The sequence below is a fragment of the Nicotiana tomentosiformis genome, chromosome 7 (genome assembly GCF_000390325.3).
Source record: "Nicotiana tomentosiformis chromosome 7, ASM39032v3, whole genome shotgun sequence".
Classification (NCBI taxonomy): Eukaryota; Viridiplantae; Streptophyta; class Magnoliopsida; order Solanales; family Solanaceae; genus Nicotiana; species Nicotiana tomentosiformis.
The window spans coordinates 26,409,202-26,427,614 of NC_090818.1; the positions used below are offsets into that span (position 1 = coordinate 26,409,202).

General features: G+C 35.7%; 1 protein-coding gene across 1 annotated transcript; it reads left to right on the forward strand.

Annotated features, from left to right (window-relative positions):
• The first annotated feature begins 15,754 nt into the window (after positions 1-15,754).
• LOC104085330 (NAC domain-containing protein 73-like) lies at positions 15,755-18,316 on the forward strand. Its single transcript, XM_009589337.4, has 3 exons — positions 15,755-16,195; positions 16,471-16,660; positions 17,364-18,316. The coding sequence occupies exons 1-3, from the start codon at positions 16,049-16,051 to the stop codon at positions 17,897-17,899; spliced, it is 873 nt and encodes a 290-aa protein (XP_009587632.1). The 5' UTR covers positions 15,755-16,048; the 3' UTR covers positions 17,900-18,316.
• Positions 18,317-18,413: the final 97 nt, after the last annotated feature.

The window sequence follows — 18,413 nt, forward strand, 5'->3', positions numbered from 1 at the left end:
TTATCCAATTTTGCAATTGTATTAACCTTAAATAAAATAAGTTTGAAAATTATCGAAAGCTTGAGAATTGATAGAATTCATCCATATGATAAACAACTTGCAATTTGCACAAGTGTGTAAGCGTGGATACTTCAAGCCCGGTCTTTCAAAGTTTGATAAGTTGATATTTTGATAAGTTTTGAAGTAGGGGCATTTGTAGACATTTAAATTTTATTGGATTTAAATTCATAAAATTATTTGGACTGTACTTTAAATTCAAGGTATATTAGTTCAAATAAATATTACGGGCTAATATAGTTAGATTAATTATATTAGTCAAACACATAAGTGTTAAATAAATGAGTCTAAATCTACTAGGCTAGCACATTCGGTTGGGCTACAAATGATGAGCCCATTTCATTAGGCCCAATATGTCATTTTCCTAGAGGTCCAGTTTAGTGTCACGTGTCAAATGACGTGGCACGCCAAGTCAAACGGAAGAGCCAATAGGATCATACCACGTCTCAAAATGACAAGGCATGCGAAGTCACATTAAAAGGCCAATAAAACCACGCCACGTGTGCAAGTGACATGTTCTGGCCAATCAAATGTGGCCTTGTCACACTTCAATTTGATTGGTCAGAATGAGTTTGTTCTTATCATAATTTTTCCTCCCACATCTATAAATAGGGGTCTTCATAACCCAGAAAAGGGACAAGAAGTTATAACAAGAAGACACAAGGGAGCTCGTGGATCAAATACCACAATTCTCTAAAAACTGCAAGTGTTCAAGCATTCAAACACTTCAACACAAATTTCAAGTATTCAAGATCATGAACGAAGTCAAATTAAATACAAGACGTTCAAGATCAAGGCTACTTGTTCGTGATATAATTCGTGGCAACAATCAAAGTGTTCGCGACAGATAAATCAATTTCAAATTCAAGATCAAGCTCAAAGGCCCTTGAGTTTATATTGAAAAAGTAGAATCAGAAGAATCATACAGATTGTAGCACTCAAATTACTCGAAATCAAATACTACAATTATTGCAATATTTTCGGTCTCGATTATCTCCAAATTTATTGTCTACACGTGTAAAGTATCTTTATGATCAGTATAATTTGAACAGTTTCAACAGGTGGCTGGCCAGCCAACTGTTTTAGAGTGTCAATTCATGATTAATGTAGATATTTACCTGCAGCTAGTTTAAGTCCCCTAATTCTAAACTCCGAAAATGAAAATTTGAAGCCATTTTGTGTGATTAAGAGTCTCCTCCTTCAGCTAATTTACATAAATAGCCACTTTTGTAGTCTTATGTTTAGAAATGAACGCTTTTACAATATCGACCAGCTGTGGTTTGAACTTCTAAATTAGGCACTTGGTCTGAAGTTTAAACTTCAAAATCTAATACTAGTCAAATCGGGTATCTAATTTTGAAAGAGTCGCTAATTTATAAAAAAAAAAATACAACGTATGACACAGAAGTGGTCTTCTAGTGTAAATATCACCTTCATGATATGATCAAAACAGGCCAATCCCCGTCTGGACAAGAGATTCACGAGAAAAATCACAATTTGATCCTAATGAGATTTGAACCATGCACCAAACTTACATTTTGATTTTTAATTATCAGCGGCCATACCTGCTAATGCTTGTGGAAAAAAAAATGATAGCGCTTAATGTAATCATTTTTTGAGAAACTTATCACTATTTAATTTGGTGTATGCACGCAATTTAGTTTATTTAACTATATCTCCGTTTATCGAAAAAAAAAAAACTATATCTTCGTATAGGAACATCCAAGAAAAAGATACTATATGTGCCAGTATTATCATTAAGAAAGTTACTTTTTATGCGGAAAACTAAATAACTAAAATGTTATATACCCGCAATTTTTTGTAAAATAATTATCTTGATGAAAATGCCCAACATGCTTAGCAATTTATAGGCAATCATAGGCTGAAAAAGTTAATTTTAGTTTTGGTAACAAGGTGAATCACATTCTCCTACAAGTAACTCCCTCCATAATTTGTTGGGAAATTCGGAAAGTGAGATGCCAACCCTATTATGAACACGAAAATCCAAACTGAACTCTAATTCTAATTGTATTTTATGTAATATATCTAATTGGTCTAAAGTACTACTCCCTATGTTTCAATTTATATGATATTTTTTATTTTTCGAGATTCAAATTTCTTACTTTTGACTATGATTTGGATATAGGATTTTTTAATTTTTAAAATTATATATATATATATATATATATATATATATATATATATATATATATATATATATATATATATATATATATATATATTGAAAGCTACTTAAAAAGTATCATAAGTCATAATAATTAATAATTTAAAATATTTCAAAAGTATATGAAAATATTATGATAAAAAAATAATTCGTTTGACTCTCCAAAATGTGTATATCTTCACATAAATTAGGATGGAGGGAGTATTTTTTTTGTTGTTGGTAATATGGTCTAAACTATTAAAATGGAGAGAACAAGAGAAAGACATATCGAGGGGGAAAAAAATTCTTTGGAGAAAGCCAACAATGACAAAGTCATAAAACTCATAAATTGTGTAGAAGCAAGAGCAGTGACATACGAATTGGAACTTTATTGCAAGAATGAATAATTCACGGATTTTTCAGTTGAAAAAGATTAATCATGTCCTAAAAAAAAAAAAGACTTCTCTTTAGCCTAGACTCTCGGCACACGTTAAGCTAACCTACGCCGACAGTGATAACCATGGCTAGAGGGCGAGGACAACCGAAAAAACAAACAATTGTAACAGTGGGAAGCTCAGTCAGTACTAAGGTAATAGCAGAAACCCTAGAAAATGACAATGAACAACAAGTTGTAACACCATTAGCAACCCAATTCCCGTCTCTCCCCCTGGTATTGACAGCCAAATCAACCACTGGGGTTAAGAAATTAAATCTTAGCAGAGCTCTACAGGAGAAATTGATAGGAATTGATGAGCAACAGCATGCGACACAACCTAAACAACCAGCAATGAGGAATCCTGAGCTGGCAACAAGAGAGGAAATTCCAGATTCCACTTGGTCCGGACTATTAACTCGAAATCGAGCAATAACAAATGGTATGTCTCTTGATTACATACATCCGAAATTGGTTGAAGGAAATATTGTGGTCAAACTTGACAAAGAAGAAACATATAGAGAAACTGATAAATGAAAGGATGCACTAGTAGTCTATGTGATAGGAGAAATGCTAGGGTACAATTTTATGAAGAAGTATGTGACCTAAAATAGGAATATGGTGGCAGAACATGAGGTTTATTATCATGAGGAAGGATACTATGTTATTAAATTCCAATCCATAGCATATTTAAATGAAATAAAATATGCAGGCCCGTAAAGTATTAACAACAAACCTATGATATTGAAAAAATAGTGCCCAGAGTTTGATTTTAATGCCGAGTTTCTCATAGAATTACCTTTGTAAGTTAAGTTTTCAAGTTTCACATGAGCTGCTGGAGTCGAGACTCTCTAAGTAGGATAGCTAGTGCTATTGGTGTCCTAAAATATGCAGATGAGTGCACAACAAAGCAAACTAGAATCTCATTTGCTAGAATGCTTATAGAAGTCAATGTCACCAAGACCCTACCAAATGAAGTAACTATGATAGGCCCTTCAGGAAAGACATTTCAGTAGCCAATGATATTTGAATGGAAACCAGAGTGCTGTGAAGATTGTCTAATGATATGACATAATTGTGTTGCACAAAAAATGAAGGAATTGAAGAAAGAGGAACTCAAGTAGCCCAACATGCCAAAAAGGAAAAGAGGTCCTCAGAAAGTGGTGCCAACTTGGGTGCCAAAGGTTGATAAAAGAGTTCCAGCTACCTCTACTACTGATCAGAAGGGAGCTAGCTATGCAGAGACCATTAAACAAGATCAACAATTAATAGAGAGTGAGGATAAGGAAGAATTGAACTCACAAGCTAGAGAGAAACAACTATTGAAAGGGAGGGTAGCTACAGAAATTAATGGTAGACCGGTGAATCAACTAGTTGAGGTTGTTATCCCAGTGAGAATTGTATTTGATGTTCTACAATATGATGATGTTGTGGTAGCGCAATTACTCCCTTCTGATATAGGATGAGGCTTTATATTCCATCATTAATGCCTTGGTTAGCATGGAATGTGAGGGGGTTAAATAAGAGGTATAGGCAGAAAGAACTAACTAGATACCTCAGAGAAAACATAGTCCAGTTAGAAGGGCTAGTAGAGACAAGGGTAAAAGATCATAAAACAAATAGATTTAGCAATTAATTGCTCCTGGATGGGGGTTTGAAGCTAATTATACACATGCAATGAATGGGAGAATTTGGATACCATGGGACAGTAATGTATATAAGATTAAGATTCTGAAAAAGGAAGCACAACTTATTCACTGTAATGTGATTAGCAGGAATTAAGTAATAGATTGTGACGTGACAATGATCTATGGTCATAATACATTGGAGCAGAGGAAAGAACTTTGGTAGTAATTAGTGATCTTCTCACACACATGCTCTAAGCCTTGGCTTATTTGGGAAGATTTTAATTCAATACTGCTAGTTTACAGTTATGTACATAGTGTAGTCTTGTCCCACATTGAAAGAGGAGTAGTATGTCCTTGTATAGTATAGTTATAAATAAGGACCTCTTGTATTGCATTGAACATCCAATATCAATAACATAAATTCTTCCATGCTTTCTCACATGGTATCAGAGCAATTGTGAGAGATTTATCGCTGTGCATAAATTCCAGCGATTCCGGAAAGAGAAATCAGTCACCGGAAGTCTTTTTCCGGTGACTTTTTTAAGGCTGTTTTGCGTATGCTTCGTCTCCGTCAGTGTTGTGCAAAATCCAATACTACCACAAGAGTCGTCACTGTCCGGCGACCAAATTCCAGTGAAAATCTCCGGAAGCAGCCTCCCCATGCGCCTCTACGCGCCACCAGAAGCTCACGCGCTGGCATGTATCACCACTTCCGGCCATTTTTTGAAAAGCTTCCTTGAGAACAATTGGGTCACCTGGTAATTTCGATCCTACCCCTATTGTTTTCATTTTATTCCGACCACTTTGAGTTTTTTCCGGCAGCTATAGTAAGATTCCAACAGCTATAATATTTACTTATTCTGTTTCTGTGTTTCCTTACTCTGTTTCAGTGTATTACCGTTGATTGTTTCTCTTATTTGATAATAATTTACAACCATGTCTTTGGGATTTGATGTTTTGGGGTCTAAAAAATGGGTTCTGGAAACTCTAGTATTATGATTACCTCGGAACCCTTAATGGAAAGTTCAAACTACTTAGCTTGGGTTTATCTGTCGAGTTGTGGTGTAAAGGTCAAGGTGTTCAAGATCATCTAATCAAACAGTCTAGTGAAGGAGATAAAAAGGCGATAGCACTTTGGGCAAAGATCGATGCTCAATTATGTAGCATCTTGTGGCGTTCTATTGATTCCAAGTTGATGCCTTTATTTCGTCCATTCCAGACATGTTATTTGGTTTAGGCGAAGGCTCGTACCTTATACACTAATGCAATATCTCGCTTCTATGATGTGATATCACGTATGACAAACTTAAAGAAGCAGGAATTAGATATCTCTACTTACTTGGGTCAAGTACATGCAGTCATGGAGGAATTTGAGAAGTTGATACCAGTTTCTGCTAGTGTGGAAAAACAACAAGAGCATCGACAGAAGATGTTTCTAGTTCTTATCCTCGCTGGACTTCTTAATGATCTTGATTCAGTATGAGACTAGATTTTGGCTAGTCCGACTGTCCCCACAGTTGATGAATTATTCTCTCGATTACTCCCCCTTACTGTAGCACCAAGTCATCCTGTGATCTCATCACAGATACTTGATTTCTCTGTTCTCGCATCCCAGACAGTAGATGTTCGGGTGTGTCAAATTATGGAGAATAGACGAGGAGGAGATCGTTTTGGGAGATCTAGACCCAAGTGTTCTTATTGTCACAAACTTGGACACACTCGTGAAATATGTTATTCCTTATATGGTCGTCTACCTAAAAATACTTACGTTGCTTAGACCAAAACTATAGGTAACCAGGGTTTTTCTGTATCTAAAAAAGAATATAATGAGCTCCTTCAGTATCGAACAAGTAAGCAGACATCTCCACAAGTAGCCTCGATTGCCCAGACTGATACTTCTGTTGCTGGTAATTCTTTTTCTTGTGTTTCCCAGTCTAGTACTCTTGGACCATGGATCATGGACTTAGGCGCTTCTGATCACATCTCTGGTAATAAATTACTTTTGTCGAATATTGTATATTCACAGTCTCTTCGCATTGTTACTTTAGCCAATGGATGTCAAACCAAGGCAAAAGGAGTTGGACAACCTAACCCCTTGTTTTCTATCACCGTAGATTTCGTTCTTTATGTCCCTGGTTGTCCTTTTAGTCTTGCATCTGTTAATCATTTGACTCATTCCCTCCATTATGGTATACATTTTATTGACAATTATTTTATTATGCAGGACCACAGTACGAGACGGACAATTGGTACATGACGTGAATCGGAAGGCCTTTACTACCTTAACTTACTCAGTTCTTCCACAATATGTCTAGTTACAGATCCTCCAGATCTAATCCACAGACGTTTAGGACATCCGAGTTTATCCAAACTTCAAAAAATGGTGCCTAGTTTATCCAGTTTGTCTATATTAGATTGTGAGTCGTGTCAGCTTGAAAAACATAGCCGAGCCTCATTTCCGCGTAGTGTTGAGAGTCATGCAGAGTTTGTTTTCTCCTTAGTTCATTCTGATATATGAGGTCCTAGTAGAGTCATTTCAACCTTGGGATTTCATTATTTTGTTAGTTTTATTGATGATTACTCGAGATGTACTTGGATTTTCTTAATGAAAGATTGTTCTGAGTTATTCTCTATATTCCAGAGTTTTTGCGCTGAAATCAAAAATCAATTTGGTGTTTCTATTCGCATTTTTCGCAGTGGTAATGCCTTAGAATATCTATTTTCTCAGTTTCAGCAATTTATGACTTCTCAAGGAATTATTCATCAGACATCTTGTCCTTATACCCCTCAGCAAAATGGGGTTGCAGAGAGAAAGAATAGGTACCTTATTGAGACTGCTCGCACACTTCTAATTGAATCTCGTGTTCCGTTGCGTTTTTGGGGCGATGCAGTTCTCATAGCTTGTTATTTGATTAATCGGATGCCTTCATCTCCAATCAAGGATCAGATTCTGCATTCAGTATTGTTTCCCCAGTCAGCCTTATACTCTCTTCCACCTCGTGTTTTTGGGAGCACGTGTTTTGTTCATAACTTAGTTCCTAGGAAAGATAAGTTAGCTCATCGTGCTCTCAAGTGTGTCTTCCTTGGTTACTTTCGTGTTCAGAAGGGATATCGTTGTTATTCACCTGATCTTCGTAGGTACCTTATGTCAGCTGACGTCACATTTTGAGTCTAAACCTTTCTTTACTTCTGCTGACCACTATGATATATCTGAGGTCTTACCTATACGGACCTTTGAGGAGTTTACTATAGCTCTTCCCTCACCTTCGACCACATATGTTTTACCCATACCAACCGTTGAGGAGTCTAGTGTTGTTCCTCCTAGTTCCCCAGCCACAGGAACACCATTCTTGACTTATCATCTTCGTTCGTGCCCTACATCAGGCCCAACTGGTTCTCGTCCTGCACCCGACCCTGCTCCTACTGCGAACCCTGCTCCTAGTACACCGATTGCACTTCGGAAAGGTATACGGACCACACTTAACTCTAATCCTCATTATATCCGTTTGAGTTATCATCGTCTTTCATCTCCCCATTATGCTTTTATATCTTCTTTGTCCTCGGTTTCTATCCCTAAGTCTACAGGTGAAGCGTTGTCTTATCCAGGATGGCGACATGCTATGAGTGACGAGATGTCTGCTTTACATATAAGTGGTACTTGGGAGCTTGTTCCTCTTCCCTCAGGTAAATTTACTGTTGGTTGTCATTGTTTTTATACAGTCAAAGTTAGTCCTGATGGCCAGATTGATCGACTTAAGCCCCGTCTTGTTTCCAAAGGATATACTCAGATATTTGGGCTCGATTACAGTGATACCTTCTCTCCCGTGGCTAAAGTGGCTTCAATCCGCCCTTTTCTATCCATGGATGTGGTTCGTCATTGGCCCCTCTATCAGCTGGACATTAAGAATGCCTTTCTTCACGGTGATCTTGAGGATGAGGTTTATATGGAGCAACCACCTGGTGTTTTTGCTCAGGGAGAGTCTCGTGGCCTTGTATGTCGCTTGCGTTGTTCACTTTATGGTTTAAAGCAGTCTCCTCAAGCCTGATTTGGTAAGTTCAGCACAATTATCCAGGAGTTTGGCATGACTCGTAGTGAAGCTGATCACTCTGTGTTTTATCGGCACTCTGCTTCAAGTCTCTGTATTTATCTGGTAGTCTATGTTGATGATATTATTATTACTGGCACTAATCAGGATGGTATTACCAATCTAAAGTAGCATCTCTTCCAGCACTTCCAAACTAAGGATCTAGGCAGATTGAAGTACTTTCTAGGTATTGAGGTTGCCTAGTCTAGCTTAGGTATTGTTATTTCTCAAAGAAAATATGCTTTAGACATTCTTGAGGAGACATGGATGATAGGTTGCAGACCTGTTGACACTCTGATGGATGCGAATTCTAAACTTCTGCCAGGACAGAGGGAGTCGCTTAGCGATCCTGCAAGCTATAGGCGGCTGGTTGGTAAATTAAATTATCTCACAGTGACTAGACCCTATATTTCTTATCATGTGAGTGTTGTAAGTCAGTTTATGAATTCTCCTTGTGATAGTCATTGGAATGCAGTTGTCTGCATTATTCAGTATATAAAATCGGCTCCAGGCAAATGGTTACTGTTTGAGGATCGAGATCATGAGCAGATCGTTGGATACTCAGATGCTGATTGGGCAGGATCACCTTCTGATAGGCGTTCTACGTCTGGATATTGTGTTTTAGTAGGAGGCAATTTGGTGTCCTGAAAGAGCAAGAAACAAAATGTAGTTACTCGGTCTAGTGCAGAAGCAGAATATCGAACAATGGCTACGGCAACATGTGAGCTAGTCCGGACCAAACAATTTCTCAAGGAGTTAAAATTTGGTGAATTCAATTGGATGGAACTTGTGTGCGATAATCAAGCTTCCCTTCATATTGCATCAAATTCGGTGTTCCATGAGAGAACTAAACACATTGAGATTGATTGTCACTTCGTCAGAGAAAAGATATTTTCAGGAGAGATTGCTACAAAGTTTGTGAGATCGAATGATCAACTTGCATATATTTTTACCAAGTCTCTTACTAGTCCTCGTATTGGTTATATATGTAACAAGCTCGGTACATATGATTTGTCTGCACCGGCTTGAGGGGGAGTGTTAGTTTACAACTATGTACATAGTGTAGTCTTGTCCCACATTGAAATATGAGTAGTATGTCCTTGTATAGTATAACTATAAATAAGGACCTCTTATATTGTATTGAACATCCAATATCAATTATATATATTCTCCCGTCCTTTCTCACAAATACTATGTATACAAGACAGGCTGCATTGTGCAACAGTTACTAGTCTTGAGATAAGGGACTTTGCCAATTGTGTGAAACATGCCAACATCTGATGCTCAATGAACTGCCTTGGAAAGGAGACTACTACACATAGACAAATAAACACAAAGAGGAGATAGAATCTGGAGTGGAATAGACAGAGATATGGGAAATGCAGAATGAATGATGCAATTTGGGCATTTAACTAATGAGTATAAACTCCCACATATATTAAATCATTGTCCTATGATGATAGCCACTAACATTAGAGAACCGAACATCAAATCTTCTATTAAATTCTTCATTGTCTGGGAAAACATGACATATTTCTTAAATTAGTAGAGGAATGCTGGACACAGAGGAATCACTTGCACAAGATGAGAAATATATGGATGAAACAGAAGGATCTCACAGAGAAGTTAAAGATGCTAAATAAAATTGAGTTCAAGAGTATTGCAACAAGATTAAATCAAGCAAGAGATGACCTACAAGAGATTCAAATCAAGATAAGCAAACAATACTAAGATGAACTCCAGTAGAAGAGAAGAACCTCATTTTCCAACTTGAGAAATGGTTTATGATTGAAGAGAGTGTCATGTAACAAAAGGCCAGGGCAATGTGGCTAAAACTTGGAGATGCCAACACTAGCTATTTTTCAGCTATTATAAGAGACAAAAAATAGAAGAAGCAAATCCTAGAACTTGGCTCTCAAGAGGGAAGGAGACTAGTTGATGTAGCAGATACCAAGAAAGAATACAGTTTCATAGGTCACTTATGGGGACAATTCTACCTACTGTGACAACAGTAAACAAGAAATTCATAAAAAGAGGGAATGTCCTAAATCATGCCCAACAGATCGAATTATGTGAGGAGGTCACAGAAAAGGAAATTTATGATGGTCTCAACTCCATAGGGGATGACAAAGCCCCATGAGTGAATGGTTATAATTTTGTGTTCTATAAAAGAGCATGGCCTATCATTAAAAATTGAGATCATTGAAGCTGCACAAGAACTCTTCACAACAGGTATAATGTATAGATGAATTAATTGTACAGCAACAGGTCGGCACAAAGTTCTGCCTCTATCAGGCGGCGACAGCCCCCATCTAAAGATAGCCAACCCTGCTACAATCAAGAAATATAGACCAATTTCTTGTTGCATAATACTTTATAAAATTATAGCCAAAGTCCTAGCAGGGAGAATTTAGAAAGTGATTGCTAACCTTATCATAGAGACTCAATTAGGCTTTATAAATGGGAAGAAAGTTGTAAATAATGTGATCCTAGCTCATGAATTGGTGAAAGCATACACAAGAAAATATATTTTACCTAGATGCATGATCAAGGTGGATAACCAAAAAGCATATGACACTATGGACCGGAGGTTCCTGGAACAAATGTTGGTAGAATTACATTTCTTCAAAAGTTTGTCAGATGGGTGATGGAATGTGTCACAACACTCAACTACTCCATAGTTATAAATGGAGAGTCAACTCCAATATTTGATGCTGCAAGAGGACTTCGACAAGAGGATCCAATGTCTCCCTTTCTGTTTGCTATTATCATATAGTACCTGAGTAGAAACCTTAGTGCCCTGAGGGAAGATAAGCAGTTCAAATATCACCTTAAATGCTCTAAACTAAATGTCACACATATGTGCTTTGCAGATGACCTCCGAATATTTGCTAAGGGTGGTGTAACCTCTGTAGACCTTTTACATGAGAAATTTGGTATATTCACTGTTGCTTCAGGCCTACAGGCTAACTTGTCCAAAAGTGCTATCTACTATGGTGGTGTTTCAGAATCTACCAAGCATGATATTCAGTAGCTACTAGGATGTGGATATGGGGACTTACCATTCAGATATCTAGGGATTCCGTTGGCTACTAGAAAATTAAAATTAGTAGAATGGCAGCCTTTAGTAGCCAAGATCACAGCCAGAATTTTATCATAGACAATAAAGAAGTTATCATATACAGGCAGAGTTCAATTGGTAAAATCAGTGCTTTTTGGCATTCAATCATACTGGGCACAGATGTTCATCATACCTGCTAAGGTGGTGAAAGCTATTGAAGCTTATTGCAGAAGCTTTGTCTGGTCTGGAGCAAATAAAATTACTAGAAAATCACCGGTATCATGGAGCAAAATGTGTCTACCTAAATTAGCAGGAGGGCTAAATCTTACAAACCTAAAGCTCTGGAATAAGGCAGCCATAACAAAGACCTGCTATGAATTGAATAGGAAGAAAGACACCCTTTGGATTAAATGGATTCATGAATACTACATAAAAGAGCAGCACATGGAGAGTATGTCTATCCCTCACCAAGCAGGCTGGATGGTTAGGAAAATACTTAAGACATGAGAGGAACTATGTCATGTGCAACCTGACTTTGCGAGCAGTACAAGTATGATCAGAAGCATCTACATGAAAATGCTGCCCAAAGTTAACTGGAAAAACCTCATGTGTGATAATGTAGCAAGGCCAAAAGCACTACTTATAGTATGGCTTCAACAATAGGACATGTTACTCACAATCAGAGGCGGACCTACGTTGTGAGTTGAGGGGTCACGTGACCCCGTTAGCCTCGACAAAAAGCATGTATATACATATTATATATATCTGTACATTTATACGGGACCTCTTAATATTTTAAGTGTGCCCCCAGAAACAAAGAGACAGATGGGAGAATTGGTTGCTTTTGGCACTTAAATTCTCAAATTTGCTGATGACATAGGTTCGAAACCCACGTTAAGTTTTTTTCTCCTGCTTTCTATTTTTATTCTTTGAGTACAATATAATTTATATTTAATAGCAAATTGCTTTATCTTTTACTTTTATCTCTTTTTTTTGAATTCAATTATAATTTATTACTAATATATAATAGTCAACTTAATTAATATTTTAGTTCTTTGAATACAGTGTAATTTATATTATAGCAAATTACTTTATTTTTTACTTTTATCTTTTTTTTGAATTTATTTATAGTTTAGTACTAATACCCAATAGTCAACTTAATTAATTTTATTCCTTCTCTTCCCATAGCACTCATTTTGCCAAGAAATCTCTCTCCCTCTCCCTCCCTCCCCCTCCCCCTCCCTCTCTCTCTCTATATATATATTAGTTCTTTGAATACAGTGTAATTTATATTTAATAGCAAATTGCTTTTTTCTTACTTTTATCTTTATTTTTAATTTATTTATAGTTTAGTACTAATACACAATAGTCAACTTAATTAATTTTATTCCTTCTCTTCCCATAGTACTCATTTTGCGAAAAAATCTCTCTTTCTCTCTCTCTCTCTCTCTCTCTCTCTCTCTCTCTCTCTCTCTCTCATATATATATATATATATATATATATATATATATATATATATATATATATATATATATATATATGTTTGGTGCTTTTTTTTTCTTTAGAACTTTTTTTAATAATACTTGGATGATAAGTTATCATAATCGTTAAGTTTTCAAAGAGTTGCACACCGAATTTTATCGCTAGTGATTAGCATACAGCGGTGCCCCGTCGTGCTCAAATCCTGAGTCCGCCTCTGCTCACAACAACAAGGTTGAAAAATTGGGGGATGTAAGTTGATACCAACTATAATATGTGCAAACTGGTAGATGAAAGCAAGGATCATTTGTTTGCTGAATGTGCAATTGGCAGGCAAGTGTGGGGTAAACTAATGAACTAGTAACAAATTGTTTGGCCAGCAATGAGTTCATGGAGCCATATGCAGCACTGGATAGAGCAACATACACAAGGGAAAACAAACCATGCAAGACTTGTGAAGCTGGTGTATGCAGAGTTTGTCTATGCAATTTGGATTGAGAAAAATAATATAATATTTGTCTAGAAGGAGAGATCAAGTGAAACTATAGCTAGAGAAATAGCATATACTTGTCATGTCAGAGCTAATGATACTATTAGGTTGTTACTTCAAAACCGTAGATTTCCTATTAGGAAGTGAAGGAGAGATACAGATAGTGAGCTTTTCTTTGTTTTGTTATCAGCTAAGCAGACTGAGTTATAAAGTCTAGCTGGATTTGTAAATGATTTCTTGGTAATCAACGAAAGTAGATAGTTACAAAAAAAAAAAAAAAATTAATCTTTTACCCTCATTTTAAATTTTTAGAAAGATTTACCCCCCCCCCCCCCAATATCCAAGTTGAAGTAAACAGGATTTGGAGCTTATCACAACTAGTAATCATGCTTGCTAAAAAGTTGATGTTAATTAAACTTTTTGCAAATAAACATCAACCCTTTGGAACACATAATCATTCACCAGCAATACTTAATTCTAAACCATAGCCCCCCGCCGCCGCCCCCCCCCCCCCACCCCAAATATTTATCTCTATTTCTCTCCAGACAGATTCTTTCTGTTTTGGGGTGGGGGTGGGGATTAACTGAAGACTTTTTAAGTTTTCTTTTCTTTTACTTTGGTACCTCTTTTTGGCTTTTTCGATGAATATAGGTAGAGAATTGTCATTGCTCTAAACACATGCCTAAAATCTTCAAGATTACAAAAGTTTGGCTTCTGAATGATTATGAAATCCATATTTACGGGAAGTCTTTAAGAATCTAGTTTCCCATAACTGCAAGAATCCAGCTTTCTCCAGGTTTGCATACTCCTAATAGAAAACACAAAAGAAAAAGCTCCGGTTGTTGGATCATCAATCATGATTTCACTGCAGTACTCATGTTATACTAATATCAACTCCATTACTTGATACGCTATTCTAATTATAGCACGACCAACACATTACCTTCGGAGTAGGGGGATCACCAGCACTCGGTAACTTCGAAAAAAATATATGTATATATATTTTAAGTAATAAGTATATTTTGATTGCCATCTTAAGATTAAAGTTTATAGACAGTTGCATTGGTCGATTTAGGGGACACAACTTGACTTTTGGTGCGTTGCCTAGGTTCGATGTCGACTTTAGTATTTGCTCAAATTTTATTCGATAATGGTCATGCCACTTTCAAATTCTGAGTCCGCCTATGAGTACCTTGGTTACTTCAACGATTAGACGTGTCTCGCATTGTACTTAAAAGACATGTACAATTTCGACATTTACTTAAACTGTAATCGTTCTATTCAATTAAACATTGACTAAATTTTTTTTAGCCAGTTGCTTCTATTGGCTTACATTTATGTTCCCTTTAATTTTTTTGTTATACATATATTTACTAGTAATTGTCAAAAATGGAAAGGAGATCGATGCAGCTCGCATAGCAGCTTGGATCGAAATTTCTGTGACCGTTTGGTATAAAGCCACCAACTTTAGATTTGACAATTTGGGATATATATAAATTCAGCAACCAGAAAACGCAAAACTCTTACACCCTATATAAAACTTGTGAATGAAACAAACGAGGCTCAACGTAACTACCTTCCTAGATAATACAAATTCTTTAAGAATCTGAAAAATAAATATTATTAATTATTCTTTCTATCCCATTTTATAGAAATCTTGAGACGTACTAATATGAGAACCCCAGGGCTGTCTCTGTGTGTGCCAAGGTTTCTTGCATTGCATGAGAAGTTTAAGTGAAGCAATGAAATTATTGGTGGATGTTAAAGTTCATCTAGTTTTCTTTTCTTTTCTTTTCTACCCTAAATGTTTGTCTTCTTGTACACTCTAGGGCGACATTGGAACTGATACTAGGTTGCCCTATTTACACTCAAGTACTTAATTTCACCATCTTTTAAATTTAATTTTTAACAATACATGTTAAACTGTCTTTATTAAGATGTTCTATGGTTACTGAAAAAATAAACAAAAATAACCCAAATAACCGCCTACATAATTTCTTAAACCAAAAACTAGCCGGCGGATATATATATATATATATATATATATATATATATATATATATATATATATATATAATTCATGCTTTATATATGTATAAGTGTATATAATCAATATATGATCTATGTATACTGGCTAGAAAAAGTATGCGTTGAATCCTGACCGGTTTGTTTATTGAATAATTAACAATAAAAAATTCAACTATACGCTTTTGGTGTTGCACAAAGATCCGGAAAATACATTTATTCCACATGAAGCATTCTTACTTAAATAAGCTGAAGAAGAAGTGAATTCCAAGCAAACACTTTTTTTTCCATCTAAGTACTAATTATATTGCTCAACTTTTCTTCAACCCCTAACTTTAATCTATTAGGTATAGCATAACTCTTTCTTTTTAAGTGTAAGATGGAGTAAGAAGAACAAGTAGGTACTATTGAACTGAAGTGTGCTAAGGACTACTACAAAGTGGCAAAAAGTAGGATTAAATATACCTTCCCAACTTTGAAGAGCAATTAGCTTGAGGGAGAACATGCCTCAAGGACACAAGTTACTTTTTCCTTTTTTCCTTTTAACCCTTTGTCTCTCCTTCTACAATCTTGTTATATTTTGGAATAGTTAGAAAACAATAGTGAAAAGGGTTTTTCCTAATTTATGTTCTTAACAAAAGAAATGATTTGTATCAATGACTCTGCCAACGAGCAATCTATCCCAACAAATGTTAACAATGAAAGCCCCAAAAATACTACCAAAACAAGAACTTGTCCTTCTTGTGGTCATCTGATCAAATCTGAAGAAAAGGTTAGTAATGTTATATTTTTTAAATTGTTTGATTATACAGTCAAACCTCTCTATAACAGCTTCGTTTGTTCCAATATGTTTTGGCTGCTATAGTGAAGTGCTGTTATAGATAACAAATATTATAACATAACATAAAAATCGGTTCCGATAAAAGTTTGGCTTTTGTAGTGAATGATTGTTATATAGAGATGTCTGACTTTAGGTTATTATAACGCGATTGATTTTAATTTTTTTGCTTGTGGATTTTTGTGATTTTTTTTTGTTGAAAAGAGTAGGCTGGGATTCACAATCTTCCAGGGTTGCCTGCTGGGGTGAAGTTTGATCCAAGTGATCAAGAGCTTCTTGAACATCTTGAGGCAAAAGTGAGATTGGATGCTCAGAAACTTCACCCTCTAATTGATGAGTTCATTCACACACTTGAGGGAGAAAATGGAATTTGCTATACTCATCCAGAGAAATTACCAGGTACTTACTCTACTAATCCTTTGCATTAGGATCAAGATTCATGTGCTTAATTAGTGTGAACATGCAATGCAAGAAATTAACCTGGTATTTGTTTAGTCATTCAAATAGCGGCTGGCCTTTTTTTGGCTATGGATTGTACATTTCAAGTGGATTTAAACTTTAACTATGTCAAAGATAGAGAGGATAGTACAAGAACAAGATGGTTGATAAAAGATTTTGAGCTATATATAAAAACAATAATAACTATGTCCCAGTCCCAAACAAGTTGGGATTATGAGCTATATATACCCTTAATTTACTTGTTGTGAACTGATTTTAAATTTGATGTTATTCAAACTCTTTTAGATTCTGAAATACAATTTTGAAAATGCTCTATCAGAGGCACAACTAAACAAAGATTATGTTTTCATATATGGTCTAATAATGAGGTTACGTTATTATAGAATGTTGCCAAAAAGAATGGATTACTTTAAGAATACATTTTCATGTACTCGCATTAATTCTATGCATATTGATGCACCCATAGTGTAATAAATTATTTACATGTAGCTAAATAAATTGGTAACTAACTTGGTATATATTACAGGTTAAGTTACACTGATATATACTGTCAGTGTATATAACTTAAATCCTAATCAAATATTTCAAATATGATTATTGACGTTGACAATTTGTTGTCCATTATTTTTTTTTTATGGTGCAGGAGTGTCTCAAGATGGCTTAATCCGACATTTTTTTCATAGACCATCCAAAGCATATACCACAGGTACAAGAAAAAGAAGAAAAGTACACACAGATATAGAAGGGAATGAAACTCGTTGGCACAAAACAGGCAAGACTAGGCCAGTTGTAGTTAAAGGCAAAGTGAAAGGACACAAGAAAATACTTGTACTCTACACAAACTATGGAAAGCAAAGAAAACCTGAGAAAACAAATTGGGTAATGCATCAATATCATCTTGGTGATAATGAAGATGAAAAAGAAGGAGAGCTTGTTGTATCAAAAGTCTTTTACCAAACTCAACCAAGACAATGTGGTAATTCTCTCCTTAGAAATAATTGTCCTCCTCCTGCAGTTAGAGCAAATATTGGTCAAGCATCTCAATTTAGGGACAATACTACATTTGTTCAATGCTTCAATAATCCAACTCTCATATCCTTCGATCAATATGAGCATAATAATCGTTCAACTCCTCGTCTTCCAAATTTTAATCTCCCTGACACTACATTTATTCCTTGACTACTTTTTTCCTTTTAGATGAGATAGTCATACGTTTTAACAGTTCTGAATAAGTTATCGAAACAGAATTATTATAAGCAGGAGGACGGGGAAGAATAAGGAGAGTTTCTCTTGTTATTGAGGACTATATACATAGGGTTTCAGGATCTTCTAGAAGTTGGAAGATGAAGCTCAGCTCCAAAGTTAAATTATCATTTTAATAATATTTATATTTTTGATGTGGTTATTTATGCAATTGATGCTTCCTTTGTATAGTGAGGCTGAAGAAATAAGTGTACATGGCTCATGATACATAGACTGGGAGAGTAACTAATTGGAGTTCAACTGTACAAAGATATATACTACTATGATTTAGCATATTTACACTCATTATTCATTATATTTTCTTTGGCTATAATCTTAAGGTGTTCTTTCTTATATTTGGAACTTTATGATAAGCACTATAATAGCTCTTTCATCTAAATGAGTTTGTAGTGATAGTGTAAAAGAATACCCTATCTCCTGTCAGAAATTC